Genomic DNA, 27,075 nt, shown 5'->3' with positions numbered 1-27,075 from the left:
GATCTCCTCTGCTTTTAGCTCCCACTCAGCACTGGGGTTATCCACTGAGGATGATGGGAGAAGCTTCTAGAAGCATGGCTCAGGAAACAGCCTTTGGAGAAGGACTGAAAGGAGGAGCCTTCCCAGAAGCCCTGATTCTTAACTAGCCCCTGTGGAATGGTAGTAGAGGCGTGAGCTCAAGTCCTGGCCCAGCGTCTCACTGACTGCGTGGGTTTGGACAAGTTCCCTCATCTTTCTGAGTCTAGATTTCATCATCTTTAAAATGGGAATTTTGAGCCAGGGATGGTGGTGTATGCCTGTAATCCCAGCAGCTTGGGAGGCTGAGGTAGGAGGATTGTGAGTTGAAAACCAGCCTCAGCAATGGTGAGGCACTAAGCAACTCAGTGAGACCCTGTCCCTAAAGAAAATACAAAACAGGACTGGGGATGGAGCTCAGTGGTTGGTGCCCCTGAGTTCAATCCCCAGTTCAAAAAAAAAAAAAAAAAAAAAAAGGAGGAGGTGGATTATGCTGTTTCCATTTAAGCAACTGAAATGGAAACTTAATGTAATGCCCTGGCTGCCCTGTGCCGAGATTTGAGATTAACTGGGGCAAAGGACTGATGAGGTGGAAGAGCCAAGGTCAGGGGAATTTATGGCAGCCCAGGGTTTATGGTTTTGATATGGATTTATTAAGCACAATTTAGGACTGAAATAACCTCCTCTGGCCCCCACCCCCATGGCCATGCTGGCGAGGCACAGACAGGGCCTCCATTGCAACATCATGGAAAACATTTCCTGGTGCTGACGAGTACAGAGAAGGGACAGGAAGGCAGAAGTGGTCCCAGGGATCAGGCAAGCAGATACTGGGTGCTCTTGAAGCTGGAGAGCTTAAGGGTTAGCCTCTCACCAGAAAGTGGCTATGTGAAGTTCATGTGCACTGGTCGTACCACGGTAGCTCTTACAGTTAGCTCATTCAGCCAAAGTCCGGCAACATCCCTAAAGGGAGATTCCATTCCCATTTTACAGATGAGGCTTGGAGAGATGGAGAGATTCACCCAATTACACTGCCCCATGACTCCCAGACCAGAACAGCTGTCCCTTTCCTTTGGGAAGAGCTAGTTCACCCTCACCTGTCACCATAGCCAGGCAGCCCACAGTGTGGTCGTCACCATATGCCACAGTGGTGTGCCAGAACAACAGGTCCTCTTGGGGGAAAAAAGCCTTGGTTTGTGCCATTTGCCAGTTGGAATGTGAAGGCTTCTGCTGTGGCTGATTTCATATTGTCAACACAACTAGAAGAAAAGCCAACAATTGGCTCTCACAAGCTGGTTCCAGCACATGGTCTGTGGTGGCCAAGACTCAAGGCCACCTCCCTAACGGGAAAGGACCAAAGTGGTCACAGACAGGGCTGGAGAGTCTCAGGTGTGTTCCTTGATCTTATTCTTTTTTCAAAACAACTCTTGCTTTTATGAAATTTCCCCATGTCTATGTCTCCTATAGCCAGCAGATTGAGGTGACCCAGAGCAGGTCTCCATCTTGGACCCTGATGATAGGGCAGATGTCAGACCTTCGGACTCTCTTGTTATTTTTCCAGATCTTTCCATCACTCTCTCCCTTGTTCCTCCCCTCTTCAGGAGAAGGGTCAACTTTCACTCTCTCTGTATACTGAGTCAAGAGACCAGGGTTGAATTTCCTCCTCTGCCCCTCAAGGAAAATTGCTTCCCTGGGCCTCAGTTTCCATCTATACAGTAGGAGTAATCATAAAGTCTACTGTGCTTACATCTTGATATAAAGGCAAAACTAAATAATGGATATCAAAGCATTTTGTCCACTGTAAAGGCTTCTAAGACTGTCCTTATTCTTACTTCAAACACCTGAAGGGGGAAAAAAAGACACCCACACGAGGGCTTAGAAAACATATGTGCCATTTATTTTGTTTTATAAACTTTTGTTAAAACATGTAAGAGTAAGAAATGTTTTTTGCTTCTTTGCCCCATTCGGTGGCAGTGACAGGGACTTGGGGATCAGCATGGGACCTAAGGACATCCACACACCCACAGGAAGATGCAAATTGGTCTAATGGGACCCAGGCCACTTCCAGAATCGCTTGATGTGAATTTCACAATTCATCTTAACTGAGGCAGATCAAGCAAAGAACTGGTTTAGTCATTGCAAGAAATTGGGAAGCATCCATTTCAACCCTCTCCTCTCCTGGGTCCACTCTCAGGAAAGCTTGTGGATTCTGGAGCTCCTGAGAACCTTCTGAAGGAAAGAGGTGTCTTGAAGGAGAATTTATAGTGCCCACATTTGCCCCTACAATGAACCCTTCTTCAGTCCATCAGACTTTATGTTTTAGGACCACTAAACTCAGAAAAACAAATTCCAATATACTGTTCTCATCTTAGAATTAGGAAAGTAAACTTGTCTTTATTTTGTGTTTCCTGCATTGCGATAAAGTTATTAACGTGGAATGGATTTCTACTTCAAAAAGGATGAATCCTCCATGCCCCCAAATTGTTACCATTAAAGACTACCATTACCCCGCTCCATCCTATGGGAAATTCTTATCCCAAGACAGAAGGCTAAGCAACATGGCGGGGTGGAGGAGCAGAGTGGGAATAACCACAATGACCAGAATGATCCCAGCTTCACTGCCCTGTGCAGACCAGTTGAGGCCCTCTGTCTGGGATCTCTGGGGCACTGGAGGGAGGGTGACTGAGGAAGACTTGAGAGCTCTGCGCAGGAAATGGTCTCTTCTGGACCTGGGACTTGGCTTCGGGTGGGTGGAATCCAATCCTGACAGCCCCAGAGGTGTAGAGATTCCTCTTAAGCATAAAACTCCAATCCTTCTTCATGCTTCTCTTGCAAACAGGAACAATCACATATGGTGGAATTTCTGGACATGGCAGTATATTGTCCCCATCCACTCAGAATAGTTGGTCTCGGGTGGAGGATGGGTTCCCATCTTAACAGTTCACTCTCCTATCTAATCACACTTCCAGCCCCAGGACACATCCCTCTTATTCCTACCAGTCAGTGGCCCTTTCCAGAATCTTCCCAAAGCCATCAAGATTCTGCAGTTGCTGGTTGCTCCATCCTGGGGTTTAAGGTTTCTAGAATGTATTTCGAATAATGCTCTGCAGAGAAAGCCTGAAACCCAGACTTTCTTATCTCTCCCTTCCTCCTCACCCAAACTGTTCACCCCTAGACTGAAAGACCAGATTGATCTGTCTCCCAGAAACCAGACTCCTACTGCCCCTCCCCGAGACTTGGGGAGTAAAGAGAGAAAGGGGTCAAGAGTCATGAATTCTCCTTAATATGTATCAGCAAACAGGATTCTGGACCCTCAGTGAACTGTCTCCATTCAACCTTAGTCCTGGGAGTGGGAAAAGCTTCTAGAAAGAATGAGCCTTGGGGTTCTCCCAGTTTGGTCATAGAGAAGGCAGGGGGTTCCTTCAGTTGATTAAGTTTTCCTAATCTGATCCAGGGGGACCTGGGTCTTGATCTAGCCACTGACTAGTTGTGTGAGTTTCAGGGGGAAAAAATTCCCTTAACTTCTCAGAACTCAATTTTGTCTTCTGTAGTAATCTCTAGGTCATAGGGAAGATTCGATCAGAGGATGGATGTCCTGTGCCTTAAGACCTGCCGGGGAATAAGGAGAGCTTGAGACAGGCCCTGCGGGACTTGCTCCTCAACAGACCCTGACCTGAGGATTCTCCTGGCCTTCTCCATCTGCAGGCGTTAGCACTCAGCTGCATTACGTGGTGGACTCCTGTCTAACCCCCTTGCTCCCTCCCAACCTTCTGACCCTGCAGGAGGCTGTGTTCATCTACTGACAGCCCAGCGCTCCTGTCCCTGCCTCAGTTGAGCATTCAAGGTCCCATGCTCCCCAATGCATCCTCTTGGCTCCAGAGAGCCCAGTCACCTCGGTGCCTTTCTCCCACACCGACCTCCCTGCCTCCGGGCCTCTGTTTAGGCTGTTCTCTTTTGGAACATCCTGTCTCTCCTGCTGTACCAGCCAGAATCCTGTCCTTCCACCAAGTCCATCTGCCTCTTCCTGGGTGCCTTCTCTGGCTGCTCGCCCCCTCCCCACGAGTTCCTGTTGCAGATGCTATCTTGGATTGTCCTCTCGTTATTGAAAGCCTATAGGGACCATCGCTCCAAACACCCATGCCAGTCCCTGGAGAAGGGAAGTTCAGTGGGGTTGGAGGAAGGAGATTGGCATCTTCCTGCTCCATTGTCTCCTGCCCTCGGCCTAGCCGCAGGCAATGCTTCCAGCATGTTCCTAGAATGACCGGGGGAAGGGTTTCAAGTCTTCCTCTACCTCTGGAGAGTGGCTTTGGAGAAGATGGGATGGCCAAGGACAGCAAGGTAGAGAGGGGCATGTGAAGTGGAGGCAGCAGAAGAGGGAGGAGGACTCGCAGGGCTCCATGCCTGAGCACCATGACCTGACCAAGCCCAGGAGAGAAGAAGTCCCAGCTGGGGAGAAGGGAGCTGTGTTTAAGCAAGGTCCCATCTCATCTCCAGACAGTGTTCTTTGGAGGTGAGGAAGTTGGGGGCAGATATGAGTGAAGGAGAAGGCAGTGGCTTCAGCATGAGAAATGTCATCCAAGTCAGCAGAGGACTCCCAACTGGGGTCTCTCTGGGTCAAAGCTCTGCCAACCAGAGCATGGATCAAGATGGCGATGAGCCCTCAGCCCACATTCTTGCCCCTTCACTTTTTCCATTGCTGCTCTGGGACTGGTCCTGTTGTGACGCCTTCCTTTGCTGAGATCAAGTGGTCGCCAGGAGCTCTCTGAGGGGGCTGAGGCGAGCCAGCAGAAGCCCTGACTCCAGCAGCTTGCTAGATGACTTCTTGCTTGGTGATGGTGGACTGAGGGATGGCAGAGGGGGGCTTGACAATCGTGGCGATGGCTCCTGGCAGGAGCTTGTAGGGCTCGGACCCTGAGCCACCTGGCGGTGAGGGCTGTGGAGTCTCAGGTGTGGCTGAAGGGACAAAGAAACAGACAGAAGCTGCTCAATATTCCAGCCCTTTGGGAGTAAGAGAAGAGTTCTGGGAAAGTTCTTCCCTCACTTCAAGGCTCCATTTCCTCTTTGATAAAATGAGAGAATGAAACTAGATGATCCCTGAGGTCTCACGGCTCAACCCTTCTATGGGTTCTGGAGTATAAAATCCAAGTTCTACGACATCTCGAAGCTCCACCAATTGCTGTGGAGGGTTGGGCTGTGTCTCCGAAATGAGGGACTAGGTCTGACTGTCCCCAAAGGCAATGAGTTGTGTGAGGGGGATACTCTTTCTTGGAGAAAGCAGCAGTCAATGAGATCCAGGGATAACTGGCTCAAAAATTATCACTCGCGTTTAGGAGATGCGTGAAAGAAACTAATTAGTCCCCGTTTCCAACATAGGTTGGATAATAACTTGACCCAAGTGGCAAGGTTTATTCAATGGAAAACTTTCCCAAAGAACAATTTCATTTAAATGCTCTTTAATTGCAATGGACCACTTCATTCTGTTGATAATTTAATTTTTTGAAGAGCTTTACCCAATGAGGAGCTCACCTCAGATAATGGTGTATCCCAAAGGTCATCCCTACCCCATGGACAGTCTCTTCCAATTGTGTAATGGTAGCCTTACTCAACTAGGCAGTCATACTTAGTGAACGGTGTCATCTTACAGAATTCTCACCCAGGGGTAACCTCATCCAATGAACTGCCTCATTCCCAGGACAGTGTTATTTGGCAGAGGTTGTCGATCACCTTGCTGACTAAACAGCTTCAACAAATGGACAACCCCACCCCTACTCTGCTCTAGAACACAGAGAATGGTTGTTTCCCAGTTCTACCTTCTAGACTCAAACTTCTCCTGCCTCCTTTCTAGCCCCATCCTTGGATATAGCCCAGGTTGCCCACCTGCCTGTCCCCTGGGTCGGGGCCACTCACACATCTGTCCGTTGCTGAGGTGAGTGGGCATAGTGTTGGCAACAATGACGTTGGTGCCCATGTGCTCCTGCATCAGGTGAGGGTGCAGGGGGTGGTGGGCATGGGGTGCGTCACTGGAGGACCCTGCAGGTAGAGAGTGAATCAGTCAGGATGGAGAGTCCAGGATAAGGACCACAGGTCTAAGGTACCATCCTCCTCAGGAGTGGCCGATTAACCTGCCCATCCAACAATGATGGTGTCTATCGGGTGTTCCAGGGTTACTAAACCAGGGCTCACCATTCCCATCCATAGGCTTCATATGGGATTGAGAAGGTCCAAAATACCAAGAGAATAAAAGTGACTTGAAAGAAATTAGGAGCATATAAGGAACCCCAAGGTCACTTAAATATTACAGTGTGTCAGTTTAATCAAAGGCTCTCAAAGCTCCTTGTCGTGCAAATCCTTCAGCCATTTGGTCTCAACTCACCTTTCAGCCTCCTCTTTCACATCTCTGCTTCAGCCAAGCTGACCTACTTGGAGCATCTGTGTGTCCCCTGTGCTTTCCTATCTCTGAGCTTTCTCTCACACTGTGGCTTCCATCCAGGATGCCTTCTCCACCCTGGTGTCCACAGTCCAAACCCAAACCCAGCCATTTCCTCCTTTTGGAAGACCCTTCTGAATCTCCCCACTTTCTTTTTCTCTTTAACTGTAATTTATCTGTAACTCAATTTGGGAACAATCCAAATCCGTAGTAATTTATCTATAACTCAACTTTTGGGAAAAACCACTTCTTCTGTCCGTAAGTATTACAATTATGTGGTATTTTTCTTTTCTTTTTTCTCTCTGAGGGCCCAGTGAAGTTTCAGGAACACAGTAACTGCTTCAAACAATGGGCGTGCTAATATATAAAGTACAGTGGTATAATAGATCATGGTCAATAATGCGACTATTGTTGGTTTTCAAGGCACATCTGTGTGTAACTAACAGTTATTGAGTACCTGTCCTGTGCCTGGTACTGGTTTAAAGCACTTCTCATGTTTTACATAATTAATTCCTCACAGCAAACCTAGAGGTTGGATGCCATCACTTCCCATTCTACACATGACGACACAGCAGCCAGAGGGATTATTTTACACACAACAGACCACAAGCCCCTGATTCTGATCTCAGTAATGCATGCTTCATAACCACTCCACGCCCACAGGATCAGTGCGAGAATGGAATGAGCTAGCATTTGACAGTGGTTCTCAACGTGGGATGATTTTTGTCCCCTCAGGAGACATTTGACAATATCTGAAGACACTTTTAGTTGCCACCACTGGAGAAGTGCTACTGGCATCTTGCGGGTAGCGGCTACAGAGGTTGCTCAACCATGCGCAGGACAGCCTCCCATGGCAAAGAACTGTCCAGTTCCAAACACCGTGGTGCATGTCATCACTGGTAACTGCCCCACCTCCCAAACCTCCAGCCCAGGCATCCTCATTGGATTTCGCCTCCCGTCACTCCATTGGTACCCTCCCTGAAAAATCGCCACCCTACTGAGACTGCTGATTTGTCGACTCCCGTTCTCACTACCTACAACCCTCTCTTTATTTTTCTTCCAGTCCAGGCAAGATCCCACGGTCCATCATTACAGTCACTGCTTTTTAGTCACCCTCAACTCCCTCATAGCCATCAAATCTGGATTCCATTCTCAAGTTCCTCTAGCATCACTCTTAGCACAGCGAAGAGCCCCCATGTGGCCCCCATGTGGCCATCCAGTGGACGCTGCCCCTTCCTCCCTTCTTTTCCCTTCCCCACACCCAGCGTAGAATTTACACCACTTAATGATGTTCTGTCTTCCTGAAAAGACACCCTTCTCCTGGATTCTGGAACTCCCCTTGTTTTCTCCCACCCGCCTGGCTAGTCTTCCTCCATAGCCGTCCACAGCATGTCCTCCTCTCCTATCTCCTAAATGCTGGGAAGCCATAGAGCTGCCTCTCATCCTGGGTTTGAGCCTCAGACTTGGACATTCAACTGCCTCCTTGTTAACCAACTGGATACATAACAGTCCTTCCAGAGTTGACTCAAGTCCTAAATGAGACCCAAGTCTTGGGTCATCCTGACCCCCACCACCCGTAGACCCAGCCTCAAGCTGTTTGTTTCAGTCTTCCTCGTCTCAGTAAATTACTCCATCAGCATTTCTGAAACTCAAAGCAAAAGTGTAGGCTTCATACTTGACCCTGTTCCCATCGCTCCCCATCTCTGATCCATCAGCAAGTCCTTGGGCCTCGTCCTCCAGATAGATGATCCAGTTTCTATCTGCTGCTCTGTTGCCACAGTCCAGGCCTCCACTGTCCTTCACACGACTGCAGAGAGTAACGTTCTCAGGGGTCTCTTGCTTCCACTTCACCCCACCCCTGACATTCACTCTCTACCAAACAGAGTATTTCACATGAAAGAGTCTGATTTTTAGTCCACTTATAATAGGTGCAAGGAAAATAAAATCCAAATTTTGCCTCCCATCATATGGTCTACAAGCATGTGTGTATGATTTGATTTCTGCCTAATCTCCATCTGCATCTCACACAGTTCCCCAGTCACAGTCTAGCCCTCCCTTCTCAACACACAAAGCTCTTCTGCCTCAAGGTCTGGAGCTGTTGCTTTTGCCTAGAATGTTCCCTGGGCTTTTACATCACAGAAATCACCACTTCAGTGAGGTCGCCCTTGACCAACCCATCTACAAAGCATCTTTTCAGTTAAACTATCTCGTGTACCTGCTTCTCTCAAAATCTAGAGTTACCTTCTTTATTATAGACGTGGTCCTTTCCTGTCCCCTGGAGTCTTTATACACACACAGCTGCGTGCACACCAGCAGCATATGCTCATGAGCTCAGCACGTACACACACACACACACACACACACACACACACACACACCCTCCAGGAGGACAGAGGTCTTGCTCTTTGTTGAGTCTCCAACACTTCAAACATTGTCTGGCAAACGCCAGGCTCTCTATACCTGAACAAAGGGCTCTCCCTCTCTTCCCATTTCTCTGATAAGGAAATGGAGGCCCAAGCAGTTTAAGCAACTTGCTCAGAGCCACACACTAGTCAATGATTGAGCCCAGAGTTGAGCTTGGGTCTGCCTGAGGCTTGTCTCCCAGAAAGGTGCCCCAGCCTCCTCCTGGGCCAAGAACAGACCTCCCAGCAACATCTCCTGCAGCAGGTTGTCAATCTTGGCCACGCCGAAGAGCTTGATGAACTGGATCTGCTCGATCATCTGCCAGGTGATGCTCTGCAGTGTGGGCAGCAGCAGTAGCAGCTCCCCAAAGCGGCCGCGTGAGTCGTACTGGCGGTCGTTGATGTAGTCCTCCAGGCTCACCTGCACCTGGGAACGCAGCCGCTTGATCTTGCCGGGGTCGCTCAGCCCCTTGGCATCTGCAATAGGAGGGGTGGGCAGGGAGGGCAGCAGCTGTTCCCTGACTTGTGGGGCCCAGATTGGGCTTTGCCACCCGACATCACGCAGGGACTCTTTAGCAATTCTGGGGCAAGGATTCGGGGTTCTCTACAACCAGGGTACATTTCCTAAGAGTGCAAACTGTGGGAGTGGGGAAGAGGGGACAGAGGGTGGGACTTCAGGAACAGGACCGGCAGACCCTTGGGCAACCTCTGCATCGTAACATGGAGAAACCAAGGCACGGAGCAAGGAAAGGATCTACCCCAGGTCATGCACCCAGTTGTTGGTAGAACCATGATGTGAACTTGGGCCAGACCTTGGTATACACAGCTTCTGCTGCATCAGGATTGTCTCCCCTTCCCTGCCTGCTGCCACCGGGGGACTCAGCTGAGGTTCCATCTCCTCCAGGAAGCCTTCTCCATCCTGCTTTCCTAGGTCTACGTTTCGTGTCCATCAGGTTCCCAAGTGTCTGTGGCTCCTCCATCACTACTGCCCACACGGGATGTCGCCTTTTCGTCCACTAAACCATGAGCTCCAGGTGGGCAGGCGTATGTCTTAACTGCCATTTTAACCCACCATTCACCGTACCCACCATGTGTGGGCAATCTTTGTTGACTAGGTAACGGGATGAAGGAATGGATGGATGGAGGAAAGGATGAATGAAAAAAATCATTGATTGAATTCTAGATCCTTATCCTAGAAGGGGAGGTAAGTCATTCAGTACTTTCATCCCAGCCTCATGGAAGTAGTGCATTGACTTCCTCTCTTAGGAACAAAGGAAGTGGCAGAAAGAATTTGCCTACGTTTCTGGTGGGCTCTCTCCACTACCCCAAGTTTGTTAATTCTTTTATTCAGTTGACAAACTTTCATGCCGCTCCTACCTGCCGGGCCCTCAGCCCTCTGAATCAGGCTGCTGACTCTTACTCAGCACTACTAACCCACTTGGGTTACCCAGTAAATGTCACCTGCCCAGCCCAGGCCAAGCCCTGCAGGCATGCAGCCCTAGCAAGGCCCTAGACAAAACCAGAACCAGAATTCTCAACCTCCAGGAAATGGGGAATAGAGTGTGGAAGGTAAGAACATGGGCTTGAGAGATAGAGATTGATAGGTAGTCTAAAGTTCAGACCTGAGTTCTGCCATTTCCTGATTGGGTGACCAATTGAATGATTAATTGGTCAAATCATATGATCTCGGTGTCTTAGTTTCCTTATTTGCAAATGAGGGTAATAATAATTCCTACCTTGCAGATACCATGTTATAAGATAATGTGCATAAAGTGATTAAAACTGTGCTTCTGTGAGCATTCGATAAATGGCACTCATTTCTATAGACGGATCCAGCACCCAGTAGGCACTCTCTTAACATGTAAGAGAGGAGGGACACAAGCAAACCTCTGGGCTGAGGTACCTTGACATTGTGAAGGTGCCTTGCGCACAGATGTGACTCACACTCTTGTGAAAATGCAGGTGCAAAAGTCAATAGACAGAATGGAGAGAGGAGAAAAAGAGCCAAAGTGAGCACAGGACGTAGGATCTTCATTCTGCCAAGTGAAGGGTTAGAAGATTCTGTGGACCGCTGATAGGACAAGACATAAAAGCAGGAGAGACACAACCAAAAGCTCCAACGGCAATCAATGGACACATGAAAATAGCAATAAAAATATATGGGGAAGATGGGAGAGAGAAGCTGGGAACAGCAATGGAGAAGAAGAGCATCCTTAGCCAGGCTGGGCGGAGAAATACCATCTACAATGCATAAAGCAAGAAATAGGGGCTGGGGTTGTGGCTCAGTGGTAGGGCTCTTGCCTAGCATGTGTGAGGCACTGGGTTCAATTCTTGGCATGGCATATAAATAAATGAATAAAATAAAGTTCTATCAACATCTATAAAATTATTTTTAAAAATAAAGCAAGAAATATGGGGATAGGAATATAGTTTGGGGATAGAGTGCTTGCCTCGCATGCACAAGGACCTGGGTTCTTTTCCCAGACTGCGAGAAACCAAAACCAATACCAGAAATATAACTTAGTGGTTTATTTCCAATTGTCTAGATGACTGCCCGAAGGATCAGCTAAAAGAAGCAGAAATGCTTTTCTTGGAGACTGGGCTTTGGGAAAAGTGGGGTCTGATGGGAAGAATTATTTACATTTTTAGTACATGTAGATATTATCTCAAAAATTTTTCAAAGAAAAGAAGCAAAGAAAAGAAAGAGAGGAAATCAGGAGAAAGGAGGAGGGGAAGAAAGGAAGAGAGAGGGGGGAAAAAAAACCTGTCTTTAGGAGTCAGTGTGCCTTGCCAAGTCCCATCATCCCTTTGAACCTTGACTTGCCTCATCTATTGAGTGGGGTTGATGGGGAGTATCTCTCCCAGTTGTCATGACAACGAGGAAGGTCAGGAACCCAGCGGGAAGTCTGACAGAGGGCCTGCTGCATCAGGGACCGGTTAGGAAGTGGGGGTAGTACCTGGGTCGAAGAAGATGATGGCTTTGAGGCAGGCATACTCGTTGTCATCGATCTGAAGTTCCTGGAAGGGCAGTACCAGTTCATCCAGGATGCGAATGGATACCCGGCTCATCTCCGCCAGTTCCGGGCAGTGTCGAGGGACGATGTAGTCATTGCCTGAGTGGTTTGGGAGGGAGAGAGGATGGGGCCATCACCTTGGGTTGACCCTCTCCTGGAGCTGTGGTTTGTAGGTGGCAAGGCAAGTGGTGCCCCGGGAGGAGGCACCCATTTCACAGAGTAAGAGTGAGAGGGCGAGGTGCCCAAGGCAGCAGGCTGAGCTTGGAACGGGCTGTTTAGGGCCCCTTTCAGATCACCCATGCTCCCTTTGCCAGCAGGACTCAAGACTGAGGCCATTCGAGGGCCATCTGGAGGCATGTCAAGGCTGAGGGACCAGATCCTGGAGCTGGGTGTCCTGGCTGAGCGGTTCTGCCACTCACACTTGGCTGTGTTTAGATAAGTCACTCAATTTCTCTGTGACTCGCTTTTCTCATCTATAAAATAGGGATAGATAATAGAGCTTCCCTCACAGAGTTTTTTTATTAAAAGAGGTAATGAGCCGGGCACGGTGGCCCGTGCCTATAATCCTAGTGACTCAGGAGACTGAGGCCGGAGGATGGCAAGGTCAAGGCCAGGCTGGGAAACTTGGCAACAGCCTGTCTCAAAATAAAAAATCAGATAAAATAAAGTCCTGGGGATGTAGCTCAGTGGTAAAGCTTCCCTGGGTTCAATCCCCAATATGTAAATAAATAAATAAAATTAAGTTGGTAAAGTAGTTGGCATAGTCCATGGCATAGGAAGTGTTCTATAAAAGCATCTAAAATAATAAGTAGGTCACGAAGGCACAGACAACATGGGCTGGGGCCTGTGCCATTCCTGGCTCCTCTTGTTCCTAGTCCAGAAAGAATGTCAGAATGCAAGGGCAATTCCAGGGGTCGCCCTGACGGAGTTTCAGCTTCGAGACCTGGGAGATTTCGTTGTTCACATCCACAGCTCCTTGTGTCTGAGTCGGGTGTGCAGCAGAAAGCAAGCTGGAGAGATAACCCGGCCGTGCTCCGTCTGCCTCCCTGCCCCAAGTGCCCCACCACGGAGCTGTCTGTTGCTTGGGTGGGCCCCCCTGCACACAGCCCTGGTGGGGATAGGCAGCTTCTCACCTAGGAGCAGCACGTCCTTGAACACCATGGATCTCTTGGTGGCTCCGAGCAGCAGGTGCTCCCCGGCATGGGCTCTGAGCAGGGCCACCTGGAAGGGAGAAGGGATGGCGTCTAGCATCTGAGTACGTGGCTGCTCCTGGCCAACTCAGTGACCCTGGGACAGGTAGCTTAGTGTTCCTTCTGCCTTTAACTTGCCTGAACTATGAAATGGGCATCATGAAACCGCTGTCTTCCTTCTCTGATGGACAGATGAGGGGCTTGATTGGGGTTTGGCAGAAACCCAGAAGGAGAAAGAACAGGTTCTCAGCTGTTGATTCTGCCCTTGAACTGCTGTGTCATTGAACAGGTAGCTGTTCCCCCGTCCCTCCCCATTTGTGTGCCTGAGGTAACTAGAGGCAAAATTCTATGTGTATTCTTTTTAAAATTATAATTATTAGCACATATTAACTGTACAAGTTAATGGGTTTGACTATGAAATGGTATATCCTGCTTTGATCATGTCTGCTCTCCCTATGGCTCATCCTGTCAGCATCCCCCTTGAGCAGATGTTCATCAGATTTTCAGAAAAGTCTATTGCCCCAAATGTTCTAAAATGGTAGATCCCAAGTTCCTACCCATGGACCAACTTCCAAGAATCATGAAAGTTGCTACGTGGAAGTGCAGATTCTGAGACCTGACTCCCGGTGATTCTGATTCTTCATGTACGGAGTGGGCCCAGGGGTCTGCATTAAATATGCTCCCCAGAGGATTCAGAAGCTCCACTGAGTTTGGCAATCCCTGGCCTGGAGGATCTCCAGGACATCTGTCCACTTGACATTGGAAAAGTCTAGGATTCTGAGAGAGCTTTAGGAGAACTTAGATGCAGGGGTTGGTTCTCAGAAGACGGTCAACCCAAGGCAAGTGTGTGGCCGGGTCAACCAGTAGGCTGCTTCCCTACAGGAAGGACAGAGCCTGTGAAGGTGGAAGTCCAGTGCAGGGCCCAGCTGGCTCACAGGACGTCGTCGGTCTTTCAAAGTCACCTGTCCTAGTGCTCTGCATGAGGACAAAACATGGCTGGAAAAACAGTGGCAGGCTGGCTGTCTTGAGGAGCTTGTCTTCAAAGTGGGAATTGGGGCTCTGTAGGCGCTACAGCAAGCCTTGCTGGGAGGGTGACGTGTAGTCACGCATGCGCTCATTGCATTGCTCATTCTCTCAGTTATTAAGCGTTAAGGTCCTACTAAGTGCCAGACATGCGTTTAGATGATGGGGACCCAAGGGGAAGATCTCTAGCTTCATAGAGCTAACTCTCTGTTGGAGGGCCAGATAATAAGGTAGAAGAGAAGGAAATGGGACAGTGGGCCATAGTGCTTCATAGGAAGGGGGGAGGGGGAGAAAAGGAGACCGAGGACTGGGTGGTCAGGGCTATGTGTAGCCCCTCCAAGGAGGTGAGGTGCAGCGAGGCCTGGCAGGTCCCTGGCACATAGGAAGCTCCCGGTAGACATTTGTCTGAATGAATGAAAGAAGGAACGGGTGGAGGAATGCAGGCACGTGTGCAAAGAACTTCCTCTTCCCCTCCTGGGCACCCCTGTCCTAACCTCTTTTGTCCCCCTGTGGCCAGCAGGAAAACCAAAAAAGAGGAAAAATGGCAAACCGTGAGAATCCACTTTCCAAGACCAGTAAGAAGGAGGCAAAGGATGCCCATCACTGAGCACCGCCCGCCCGCCAGGCGCCGGGCAGGGCTTATATCAATCAGCCAGTGGCTCTCAAACTGCGAGGCGGAGGACCTGGATTCAGATCCCAGCTCTGTGGCCAGCTTGATCTGTGGCTTTAGGGCTCAGCAGATTCATGTCCAAAAGAAGCCAGGAAACTCATGAACTTGGAAGCTGGTTCCTGGGGCAACATCAACAGGAATGCCAAGTCCTTTGGTGGACAATGTCCTTGACGCTCCCAGGTGGGTCCTGCCTGTACTGGGCAAGATGGGCTCCTTTTCCACCATGATGGGTTCCCAGGTCCAACCCTGATGTGGCAGCTGTGCTGGGGGCAGGCAGCTGGGGGTTAATGATTGTCTGGTGTTATTGGCCACCCATCACTGCCCTCTGAGAATGCTCTGAGCCCCAGCCAGAGAGGTTTGGGTGGGAAATCGAGGTTAACAATTGCTCAGCTTGGGGGTATCTTGTTGCCCTGCTAAGCCCCTGGGAAGGAACAGGGGGTTAAACATTAATGCAGACACTCCAGCAGGGGGACTTCAGCCAGAGCCTGGGGCCTAGGGGAGAAGCCAGGGGCAGCTTGGACAAGATCCCTGCCTGACCCTTCTCCTAAAGGAGGGAGGAACCCAGGGGAGAGGGCTTCTGGTCCAGCCCCTGGTGAGGCTACAGAATAGCCAAACTAGGGGTTTCAAAGAGCACCCCATGGGGCTGTCTCACAAGTGTTCCTTAGAGTCATGGGTCCAAGAAGTTCCGTGAGCCCTGGTTTCCACAAAGAGAAAGACCTGCCTGCTTGCAAGACTTCAGTCTTGGGCAAAGCACGGGCTGCTTCCTCTGAAACTGTGCTGGGGGCCCAGTTCCCTTCTCCCAGGCCCCAGGAACTGTCTGTGAGGCCAATGCAGTTGGCGGAGGGATGGGGGACTCTGGTGGGAGCTGTGCAGGTAGCATCTCAGAAAGTCATTTGCTCTCAGACACATGCCATCTTCCTCAGCCCTTTACACCCAAGGGAGATTTTCAGTGTTCCGAGATAAAATGCTGACTGAAACCATCTTGCTGAACACAAGATAGAATCCAACGGTGGGGAGGCTGGCCGTGGCCCAGCGGTACGGGCTGTTACGCTATCTTGCACTTTTCAAACAGTAACATCCTCTGTCCTCTCCACAACAGTCTGATGTGAGTAATTCCCACTTGACAGATAAGAAAACTGAGGATGAGAAAGAAGTAATTTATCTCGGATCACCCAGGGAACTGGTCCTAAGCCCAAACCTCCTGATCTCTCTCTCTCTCTCTGAATCCCTGTCACCATCCCCAGGAGAGCTGTGTACTATGGTGGTTAGGAGCCTGAACTTTGGAGTTTCCCTGGCTGGTTCTAATCCCAGTTGAGCAGGAGTCCATCTGTGTGACCTCGGGCAAGTTACTTAACCTTTCTGTGCCCTAGTTTCCTCACCTAAAGATGGGAAGAATCATAGTACCTACCTCGTCGTCATTGGAGGGATTAAATGAATCATTCTTCACAGAGTGATTTGAACAGTTCTGGGCACGCATGAACGCTGTGTGTTTTGTTTAACAAAACCGAGCCCATCCAAGGCTACTTCGTGAGTGGACCCGCAGGACTCGGCCCTCACCTGGTCATCCAGGAGGAGCTCGCAGAAAGCTGGGATGTACTTGGCCCACTCGACCAGCACCAGAAGCTGCTCCTTCATGGACTCGCAGACGTCGGCAATGTTGGCGATCTTTTTCGCTCGGATGTCGCCATTGATCCCGGAGACGGGGGAGGTGATCTGCGAGAGATGAAGGGACTGCTGAGGACAGCAGCCCTCCCCATAAAGCTTCCCTGCGGAGGGCACTGGACCATGGGTGCCTTCCAGTTCAGAAGGACGGAAGGGAGGACACAGAGAGGAGGGACAGGGCTCCCTCTGTACCGTCACCTGTGGCCAGTGCCTGCCTCCTCCTCTTCCAGCTCCTTAGAGCCCCAGGAATCCTTCAGCTCTAGAGGAGAAGCTGGGAAAGATTCATCGCCTCATCTCATAGAGGAAGCCGCCACGGCCCAGAGAAGGGCTGTGACTTGCTTAAGGTCACACAGCCAGGGAATGACTGAGCCCGAGTGTGACACCTCGGTCTGGCAGTCCACCCCTCTGTTCTCCTGGGGCTGATCTCAAGCCCTCGGTGAGAGCAAAGACCCTGCTTGGCCTGTGGAATGTGGGATGATCTAAAGAGGGCCCCGCAGTACCAGATCGGGTTCCAATTCTGCCTTTGCTATGAAACAGGCTGGGTGACATTGTACTGTTTCCCTTCTGTGACACCTAAAGCCCCTTCCATCTGCTGTTCCAGAGCCAGGCGGGGAGGACAGAGGCGGAGGAAGTAAGACTCCTGTGTAGTGTGGGGCATGCCAGGTGGCTACCTGCTGGGACAGGACCTCAGCCTGAAGGAGCGCGTTGATGGAGGGCAGGCTGCTGTCCTCGTAGCTGGACCTCCGAGTGCTGATCCGGTCCCGCTCATTCTGGACAGCTGTGAGGAGGCAGAGCGTGAGGAGAGAGCAGGGAGCGTGGGGGGGGGGGCATCCCATGACCCATGAGGTGCAAGAGGGGAGAGTTCAACTCAGGCTGCCCCGGGGTGAAGGAAGCACATCTGGGGCTCAGGGGGCAGTGGTGGAGGGACGTCCAGAGGACGAGGCCCAGCCCAGCATGTGGGGGGGAGGGAGGCGGGTTCTAAATCAGCAAGGGGAGGCTGCAGGAGTGACGTGCCCATCCCAGGGGCCTGTGAGACAGTGGAGACTTGGCAAGGACCGAAGATGGGTCTGGGGTGCTGGGGAGGGGTCTTATGAGATCACAGATTTTCAAGTGAAAAGTGTGGGAAACGAGCAAAATGAGTTGATCCAGGTGACCCAGAGATGGCCAGGGATTCCTGAAGACCAGGCTAAGCCCTAGCCCTGGGCAGGGTCCCCAGAGGCCCCACTAGCCGGAGCCCCTGAGCTGACCTCAGAGTTGGCAGGGCGAGGCTGCCTCCCTCCTGCCCGTGCTGGCCACCCTCCAGAACCAGGATCCAGGCCTAAGCCCACCACCCACCCCAGGAGTCAGTACAGGCCTAAGATATCAGATGGTCCTTCCACTGTCCCAAACACATTCATTGGAGTCTAAGAGGCCTCCCTGTGGAGCAAGGCTTGGCCGAAGCAGGAAGGAGGAAAAGCAGGAAAGGAGGCTGCAGAGACCTGGGTTCCCATCTGGAATTTCCTCCTCGCTCTCTGTGCTGGTAGGAATGGTATCCCTGCTCAGGCCTCAGTTTCCCCTCCAGAGCTTAGCCCCCTCAGCCTGCTCCCTGCATCTCAGAAAGCGGCAGGTGGATTCTCCCAGCCCCTCAGGCCAAACCCTGGGAGGCTTCTAAACACTGCTCACACCCACCCACCTTGACTCAGCCACCTGCTGTCAGCAGTCCTTCAACACAGGCCCACAGCAGGCCCACTCCCTCCCCTCTGCACGGGCCTCCCCGCTCCTGGCCTTGTCCCTCGAGTCCTACCAAACCTGCAGCACCTCTAGACACCCAGACACACCACACTCATCCTCAGGCCTCTGCTGATGGCCCACTGCCTGGAGTCCCCTTTCCCTGTGGCTTAGTGACTTCCTCACTTCCTTCACGTCTCCATAAGAGCATCGCCTTACCCCTCCAATCCCCTGTCCAATGCGGTGTCCCCTCCTCAGGCCCTGCCCCCTTACCCTACTTTATTTTTCTTCAAGGCACTTATTATAGAATTATTTAAGTTCTTTATTATCCACCTCCTATGAGATGGAAGGCTCTAGAAGGCCAGAACTTTATTCCTCTTGTTCTCTGTTGTCGCCAAAAACACAGCCGGGCACACAGTAGGTGCTCAATAAATATTTGTTGAGTGAGTGGAAGATGTTGGGGAGATCGCTCTCATTCTTACTAACACCCTATTTCTCCATGGAACATGGACAACCTGGACTCTTCAACTTCCTCTTGATTTCACAGTGTTGACATCTGAGGATGAAAGTCAAACAGTCTAAACTGAGCCCAGGAGTCAGTGGGGTACAGTAGAGATCCTGAAAGCTCCTCGAACCCACATCCCTGTCCCGTGGGTCTCACCGGGCCACCGCACCCCTCCCTGGCAGCCGGCACCCAGCAGGGCGCCATGGGAGGCGAGCGCAATGAAAGGGCTGCCGTCAGCAGCTGCGGACAGGACTCCTCAAGGTTAGGCTGGCCTTATCAGTGCCCGGCGCGAGCTCAGTCACGGAATGATGTTTTCCAAATGTTTGCTCAGTATTAGCAGGGTCGGGACCTAATGTAACTTCCATTGAATATTAACCAACCAGGGCAGAGGCAGAGAGGAGATGAGCCCTCTTCCTACAGAACGCTGGGGAGGGGCTGAGCCGGGCTTCTGGGGAAGGTCCGTCAGATGGCCCCAGCCCATCACCAACCCGCCCCTCTTGCAATCCCTGGTCCTGCTTTCTGGCCTGGGTTTCTGATGCCAGGAGCCAGATGTTTGTCCTGGGCTTTCGAGCACATGTCAGGCCGGTGTCCCTCTCTCTCTCCAGCCTGGACGACTACATGCCATTCTCTGCTGCTGTTGGGTGCACTGATCCTCTGCCTCTCCCCCACCCCCGCCCAAGTCTTCACACCACCAGGGAACCCCTTTCTAGACGCTGTGGAATTATCCTCTGACCAAGGCTCATGGGCCTGTGAGGTTTCCAGCTCTTCCCTCTGGTCCAGAGGGAGTTTCAGGGGTCCGGACCAGAACATGCCTCCCACACACATCACTCCAAATTTCAGCCTCGGGAGCTTGTTGCTTGATCATCCCTGGGGGGCCCGAGTTCTAACCCTGACTCCCTCACTTTTCCCACCTGTGCAGTCAGGAGCGGGTGGATGTGATGACTTCTTCTAGACCCCCCTAGTCCCTAAACCCTCCATCTCCAGCTCCTACCGTTGGGTCTTCAAGGACTTTCTTGGGTGTCAGTTCCCCAATCCTCCTACAGACGTCAAGGAAAAGGAAACTTCCCCCAGCTCTCCTGCTCAGTGAGCTTGCACTGACTTTCACTTGGCTTTGGGAATTTCTCATCAGCCTGAGAAGCGGTATCGTGAGCTGAAAGACCCAGGGAGAGATAGCAACACCCTAATTTCCAAGGCCCTGACCACAGCTGCTTTCCTGTCCCGTTCTCAAAGCAACAAGCACACCCCATGGTCTTCCAGATAACCCAGGCATGCAGATAAGCAGCCGCGTTTACTGGCTCACCCTCCCTCACTGGCCATTGGTGAAGCTCCTGTTCTCCTGGAAAATGTCTGCTTTCCTGGTCCAAGAAGCAGAGCTATTTTTGAAGTTGAGCTAAGACTGGGGCCCACTTTTTTCCCAGGAACTGGGATATGGGATTACTGGCTCTTTGGATCATGGTTCAGCTCCCTAAATTTATAGGTGGGAACCTAGGAGCCCAGAAGAGGTGGAAATGTCCCTAAAGCTACACAGGTGAAAATTACTTTGGCTGTTTACAAGAGACATATATAAAGACTGACCACAGGCAGGACCAGGTCACAGACAGCAACAGCTCAAGCAGGTGACCTCAGCTCAGGTAGCTGCCAGTCCTGTCCCACCCACTGATAGTTCTACACGAGAGACTCATTCTCTCAGACATGATGTCCTCAGAATATCACCTCTGGAGAATCATAGAGCTTTAAATCTTCGGCTGTTGGGGCCTAGGATCACTGTCCATCAGAACCCTAAAACGTGAGGCCCTCAGCCTGTAGTTCAGCCTCCTCGCCAAAACTCACGTGTACCACATCCCCGTTCATAATATCCCCCATTCCATAAAATGACTCTCAACTTGGAGATGACAGAGGGTCAGAGAGCTTACTCCCCAGGGAAAACTGTGGAATGGGGTGAAGAGGGGATGTTGGCAGTTTGCAAAACCCCTCCTGCGTTGGAGAACCACTAAGTGTTAGAATCATGGGGTCTGGCGCAGTAACGATAAGTCCAGATTTTCCAACAGAACTTTCGAGTTCAGACTAAGGGCCTGTAGGGATGAGCCATAGGAGACACTTTTGAGGGAGGTGGCAGAGGAAACAAGGTCTCAGTGGCAGAGACAGGGAACAGCAGGCTACCCAGGCTGAGCTTCACTCCTTTGCATTTGACCTGGGGCAGTCTGGGTCCCAGGTTCCTGCTTCTGGGTGGTGTGTGTGTGCGTGTGAACAGGATTAGATTCATCCTGTACAAGACCGGACGTGAAGGTCTGAGGTTAGTCCCAGAGCTGCAAAGGCTGAGCTGAGAGGAGAAGGAAACAAAGAGATTTGAAAGTGACCTCCAGTTACTTTGAAGAGCAGTTAAAAGATTTTTGCTTTTTGAGTTTGAGATGGAACTCATTTAAAACATCCCTTCAACCTGGAGGGTGTGGGGGGGCCGCAGTACCGAGGGGCTGTCCAAACAGCACGAGGCCTGGGTGCAAACCTGGGTCCTCCCACGGACCGGCTGAGGGGCCTCAGGCAAGTGCTTCCCCACTGGGGGCCTCGGTTCCCTCATCCAGGAAGAGGGGTTAGGAACAGCTGCAGCCAGAGAGTGCGCCTGAGCCTGAGCGAGCTGTGGAACGTGGGAAAAGTCAGCCCAGTGACTGGTGTTCGCAGGGGGCGGAGCCTGGCGAGACCATCACAGATGCTGTGCCCTGCTCCTCCCCCTCCTCTGTCCAGGAGTCTGGCCCCTTGCTCCTTTTGTCTACAGTGGGGAAACTTTAGAGATCACCTGATACCCGAGAATGAGGGCCGAGGGACTTGGGGCGCTTGTCCCTCAAACAAGAAGCCCAGGAATAGTGAGCACATTAGTGAAGTCTGGGTGGTGGGTCCTTAGATGCTTGTAACAGTACCCTCCACACTTTTCGTGAAATGTTACATTAAGAAAAATCAGCCAGCCTGGCTGCCTCTTGGTGGGACGGGAAAGCAGAGGTGGCGGTTGCTGGGAGCCCAAGTACCTGAGTGGGAGCTTATCTCTGAATCTTTCTCAAGACCAAGCCCAGCCGCTCCCTATGGTCAGACTTCCAGGCCCTCCCTCCTCTCAGCCATTAGCCAGTCACCCTGGGGCCTGTCACTGAGCCATAAAGTGTGGCTACAGTTGTAAATGACGGTCTGGGAGCCATGGGTGCAGGTGGGGTGGCAGCGGGGAGGGGAGGGCCGAGGCTCACCTTCCTTCTTCATGCCCGCCCGGAAGCACTTCTTGAGCCTGCAGTAGCGACATTGGTTCCTCTTGTCTTTGTCCACCACACACTGTCGGCTAAATCTGGAGAGGACTTCGATGGTTGGATGGAGAAGACACGACTTCCCCATCTTAGGACAGAATGGGGACCCTGACCGTCTGGCCACCCCAGCCCTATCTCTGCACTTTAGGAATGCTCATGACATGGAGGGAGGGGTCCTGTGGGTTTTCTGAGCGTGCAGCCCATCCTGCCAAACACGGGGAAACCAAGGCTCAGAGGGGCAGCAGTGGCCCTGGGTCACCCAGCTGGTTGGAGATACGCTGAGTGGGAACCTGAGTCTCTCGAGTGTCCAAGCACGGCTATTTCCACATCCCGTGAGAGCCCAGAGCCCACAGCAGGGTCCCCGTTAGGGCTCAGTCAATGCTTGGGCCACAGAAGCATCTCTGGGAGGAGGATCTGAGGTAAAGGTGAGGCCACACAGCAATTATGGGTGGGGACCTGAGGGTCAACCATGGTTCCATCACTGATTCAAGCTGGCTGATGTTGGGCAAATTCGGAATCCTCCAAAGCACAGCTTCCTCACATATCAAATGGGAAAAGCAATAGTAACCACCTCACAGGGAAGCTGGCAGGAGACAGTGAGCTAATACCCGGATGGGGCTTGGCACAGGATCTACTCATGGCTGTGAGTTTATCATTTTTGTTTTCCAAAATGAGAGATGCTTTCAAAAGAGGGATCTCCAAAGCCTGGGGAAGCCCTTAGGGTAGGCAGAAAGGCCTAAGGCTAATGCCCCATTTGTCCTGGAAATGGTGTCACCTGGGAAGGTGGGTCCCCTCTCTTTATGGTTAATAAGCCAGGTTGGTAGAGTAGATGTTCCCACCTGCCTAAGAACCCAGAAGAGCCTCAAAGGCCCTAAAGGGCAGATGCCTCTGGGACCCACTTGGGAAGGGGACGGACCCAGGGGAACATGAGCCCGAGTGTGCCCATTTCTCAGCTGGGAAAATGAAGGCTGAAGGGCTCCTCACCTGCAGGAGTACATGTGGTTCTTCCTCACACTCCTCCGGAAGAAGCCTTTGCAGCCGTCACAGCTCGAGGCACCGTAATGTTTGCCTGTGGCCCGGTCCCCACAGATGGCACACAGGGCACTGACACCCAGGCTGTTGGGCGCAGCGAGGTTGGTGCCTTCTGACGGGGATGTGTCTGCACCAGAAGAGAAGGAGTGAGGCCTCAGGAGGGGTGGAGAGTCAGAAGCCACAGGAACCTGGGGATCTTCCCAGGCTTCGGCCCAGGCCAGACTCAGAGGCTATTTCCACCCTGACGCCCTGCCTTGGCCTTTCGGAACATTACTTTGCATCCACTGACTTCTGACTTTGCAGAGTCGTCTAGTGGGTGGGGGCTGCTGTCCCCTCACAAGGAAGCTGCTAGTCTGGCTTTCCAGAAGCCAGGAAGGAATGACACCTGGCCACTCCAGAGGTGGGTTTGACCCCTAGAGGCTCCTCGTTGGGCAGAGGGGACGTGGAAGGGACAAGTACTCTCCCACCTTCTCCCCAGAACCAGGTCCTGTCCCTCTTCCTCACCAAGTGACCAGGGCTGGGTGCATCTCGGCTTGGTGCCCACACACCCTGCAGACACCCCCAAGGAGCAGGGGAGACACACACTGAGGACATTCACTCCTTTGCCTCCTGGGAGGGTCCTGGCCAGGGTCTGGGTACCTCTCAAATACCTCCTGTCCCAGGGGCAAAAGCTGCCACACCCGTGTAAAAGCGCAGAGGGGAGGTTGGGGCTGCAGGTGAAGGAGACCTGGGCCCGTGTGGCACGGGGGTCCCAGCCCTCCTGCTGAGGCAGCCCTGGGCCAGTTCCCTTTCCTTGCTTTAATCTCCTCTGGCCTCAGTTTCCCCAACTACAAAAGGGAGCTGTTCGACAGGTCGGCGGGCTCTTTTCAAAATTTAAAAAAAAAAAAATCTCAGGCCTTCAGCCTCCTTTTCTATAAGCAAATCTTCCACCAAGGATCAAGGCTTCAGAGAAGATGCTAAGACTCATGACCAGCCTCCCCCAGAAGCCCACCATCATGCTCACAGGCAGAGCTCACACACACAGTGTTTCCATAGAAACTCTGAGTCTGCTCTTGGATTCCCAAGAGGACTTCCGGTTAAGGACTGGAGGTGGGCATTGTGCTGTAGTCCAGAGCATAGGCTCTGAAACCAGATGGTCCAGGAGCAAAGCCCAGTTTGCCCACTTGGTCCTGTGATGCTGGCTGCCTTTGTCTCCTCACTTGTAAACCGTGGAGCCTAATAAAATCCCGTAGGGTCGTTCTGAGGATTCACATATCAATACATGTGAAGTGCGTGGCACACAGGAAGCGCTGTATCAGTGACTGTGCAATAAACGTTTCTCTGCAGAAGGGGGTTCTCACAGCAGATGACCTGAGCCTGCTCTCGGTTCCGACGTCGCCTGACTGAACATCTCCTAGGACTCCCAAGTGTGCCCAGAAGTGCGGACCCTGCACCTGGTGAATTATTCCTGGAGATGGGGATAATTGTTAAGCTGTGTCTGGTGCCCTTTCTACCTCAGCCTCTCCTCTCCAGACCCCCAGGGAGAGCTGACCCCGAAACTCCCCTGTCATTCAGGCAAAGATGGAAGGGGCCCCCTCCTGGGCAGGATGGGCTGGGTGCCCAGGAAGATCATCTTCCCCCTGAAGTCAGCTGACCACCCCCATTCTCCCAGTGAGGACACTGAGGCTCAGAGGGGACAAGTGACTTGCCCAGTGCCATCACACTGATGCTAAGTAGAGGGGCCATTTTATGGTGTGAGTGTGCTGAACTGCTCCACCGCACTGCCCACTGGAGTCTCAAGAAACAAGGACCCCAGCTGGTGTGGTGGCACATGCCAAAGACTTGGGAGGCTGAGGCAGGAGGATTGTAAGTTGGAGGCCAGCCTCAGCAACTTAATGAACCCCTGTCTTCAAAATAAAAATATAAAGGGCTGGGATGTAGCTCAGTGGTAGAGCACCCCTAGGCTTGATCTCTAGTACTGCAAAAAAAAAAAAAAAAAAAAAAAAAAAAAAAAAAAAAAAAAAAAAAAAAACAAAAAAAAAAAAGAAACAAGGATCCCTTCTGCTGCTGCTTTTGAATTGGGGTGGGGAGTGGGGGGTGTATCCTTGGAGCCTTTGAGCAACCAGCTCAGGATGTACCCCCAAATCTTTGGAGGACAACCTCACATAACCCCAACTCCCAGACTACTGCAAACTCCAGTGGAGAAGACAGATCCTGCTTACAGATGCCCAGAGTCCTTGAGATGACCCGTGTTGGGGCCAGGGCTAAGCATTCAGGAACCTTATCTTATGTATCCTCTGGTTAGCCCTGGGAGCCAGGCACTACTACTATTCCATTTTATAGATAAGAAAACTGAGGCTCAGGGAGGAAAATAGTTTGCTGGGTTCCCATAGGTGGGAAGAATCACCGCCAGATTTGAGCTCCAATCCTTTGGGCTCCAGAGCTGGAGATGTTGTGTCCTGGGGACACCCAGGCAAGGGGTTTGGCCTCTGCCTCAGGAACACATCACTCCTGGGCTCTGGATGGGGCTGGGCAGAGGCCAGGAGCGTGAGAGCACACACTGTCCCTGAGGGGTCACACGACATCCTGTCCAGCACAACAGAAGCATGTCTGCTCTTTCCAGAGCATTTTCCCCTCAAGCGCCTCACGTTATCCCCAGATCCTTCTAAAAGATGGAGGGGCTTCTCCTGGGGTGGAGAAGCCCACTTCTCAGAAGAGGCTAAGAGAGGAGGTGGCACGCCCGAGGTTGCACAGTGGTGGTTGGAAGGGGTGGGTGAGCACCCATGAGACAGACCCTGGGCAGTGCCCGGCGGCTTCCTCCTCTTCCTAGCTGCATGGACCAGCCCTTTCCAGCCGTCAGCCAGAGCCATGGCCTGACACCAAGAGGCTCAGAGCAATGGCAGGATGACCTTGGCCAGCTGCCATCTCTGCTCAGAGGCAGGCCTGGGACCTACCAGGGCCCTGTGCCTCCAAGATCTTCCTGCTTCGGACAAACACCCAGCCCCTGCAGATATGTCCTCAGTGGTGTAAAAACCCAGAGAGTCACACGTGGGCAACGACACCTGCTCAGAGACAGACGGAGATGTTGCTGGTGTGACTCTCATTTGGTGAAGGGCAACAGCAGAGATCTGCACGATGGATCTGCAAGGTCACGCGTGTCGGAGAAGGCTGACCTCCACATGGGGGATGTGCACAGACGCACGGCAGGTGCAGGCAGGGGCACCTGGCAGACTGGCACACAGGACACGCAGCACAGGGCACAGGGCACGCACTGGTGCTACCTCCACAGATGTATTCGGTTAATATGGTGCAGGTGTCCAGACACCCACGGACGCTCGTACCCACTCAGGCTGCTTACGTTACATAAACAAGACACGCAGACAGCCCTTGGACACAAACAGAACCACGAGGGGAACAAACACCAGTGGGAACAGATGCAGAACAGGCCCCGGCCCACAAGTATGCAAATGTATTTTCAAGGCATGCATCTGCCGCACCCATGCACTACACAGAAACCTGGGCTCTCACACAGAAACACACAACGCGCAGCTGAGCTGGCCTCTCGGCTAGCTAATCTTGCCCAAGAACTCCCTTCTACACTGATTCCCCCGGCAAGTCCCAAAGACACTTGGAAAGGCAGCTGTACTTCCAACCAGGGACAGGCAGCTTTCCATCTCTCTGACCTCCGGGGGCTGTGTTGGTTTGAAGTATTGGAACTGGACACCAAAAAGGAGCTCCTCTTTACGTCTGTGTTGCCAGTGGCAAGGAGAGCAGGACAGCTCTGAGGTCGCAGGGACTGTGGAGGCGCCTGGGGCAGGGAGATGTTGGGATCCACTTTTGCCCTCACCCAGGATGCCTCTGGTGGTGGTACCTGGACCTCACCTGGCAACACCTGTGCAGCCCACAGGACCCACCTACTGCTTTCTACCATTCTCCTCCCACCCCAAAGTGGAGTGCCAAAGATCCGCTCCCAGACCTGGGCCCACCTACCGTTGCCCATGGTCAACACCTGCACATTCTCAAATTCCAGGGTGGTGTAGGCCGGGTCCAGCGCAGCACTGTAGTCAGCCATGTCCATGTCGACGAGAGTTTTGGAGAGGCGCATTCTCACCTGCCTCCACACCTCGGCCACCCGCCCTACCCAGGATGCCCACCCCGAAGATTCTGGGCC

At 52.0% G+C, this 27,075-nt stretch overlaps 1 protein-coding gene across 3 annotated transcripts; it reads right to left on the bottom strand.

Annotated features, from left to right (window-relative positions):
* Nucleotides 1–1,884: 1,884 nt before the first annotated feature.
* HNF4A (hepatocyte nuclear factor 4 alpha) lies at nt 1,885–27,075 on the bottom strand. Of its 3 annotated transcripts, XM_079126925.1 has the most exons (11): nt 26,895–27,034; nt 25,859–25,966; nt 22,878–23,052; nt 21,840–21,934; nt 17,072–17,178; nt 16,296–16,451; nt 12,989–13,076; nt 11,799–11,954; nt 9,082–9,318; nt 5,890–6,042; nt 1,885–4,965 (listed from the first exon to the last, which is right to left on the bottom strand). In XM_079126925.1, exons 3-11 carry the CDS (start codon nt 22,889–22,891, stop codon nt 4,823–4,825), a joined length of 1,149 nt encoding a protein of 382 aa, XP_078983051.1. In that variant the 5' UTR covers nt 22,892–23,052; nt 25,859–25,966; nt 26,895–27,034; the 3' UTR covers nt 1,885–4,822. The 3 variants fall into 3 exon arrangements, with proteins under 3 accessions (XP_078983051.1, XP_078983049.1, XP_078983050.1); XM_079126923.1 differs by lacking the exon at nt 25,859–25,966 and having other exon boundaries at nt 26,895–27,075; XM_079126924.1 differs by lacking the exon at nt 25,859–25,966 and having other exon boundaries at nt 5,920–6,042; nt 26,895–27,074.

Source organism: Sciurus vulgaris, assembly GCF_902686455.1.
Source record: "Sciurus vulgaris genome assembly, chromosome: 2".
Taxonomy (NCBI): domain Eukaryota; kingdom Metazoa; phylum Chordata; class Mammalia; order Rodentia; family Sciuridae; genus Sciurus; species Sciurus vulgaris.
The sequence above is the reverse complement of the archived record's forward strand: the minus strand, read 5'-3'. Positions and strand labels throughout refer to the sequence as shown.

Excerpts from the sequence above, each read along its gene's own strand:
- HNF4A (XM_079126923.1), bottom strand. The coding sequence starts at position 27,009 with ATGCGCCTCTCCAAAACTCTCGTCGACATGGACATGGCTGACTACAGT. Across the intron at positions 17,179-21,839 it reads GGCGGGCATGAAGAAGGAAG|CTGTCCAGAATGAGCGGGAC; the intron begins GTGAGCCTCGGC and ends GCCTCCTCACAG. Across the intron at positions 9,319-11,798 it reads CATCATCTTCTTCGACCCAG|ATGCCAAGGGGCTGAGCGAC; the intron begins GTACTACCCCCA and ends CTCCTATTGCAG.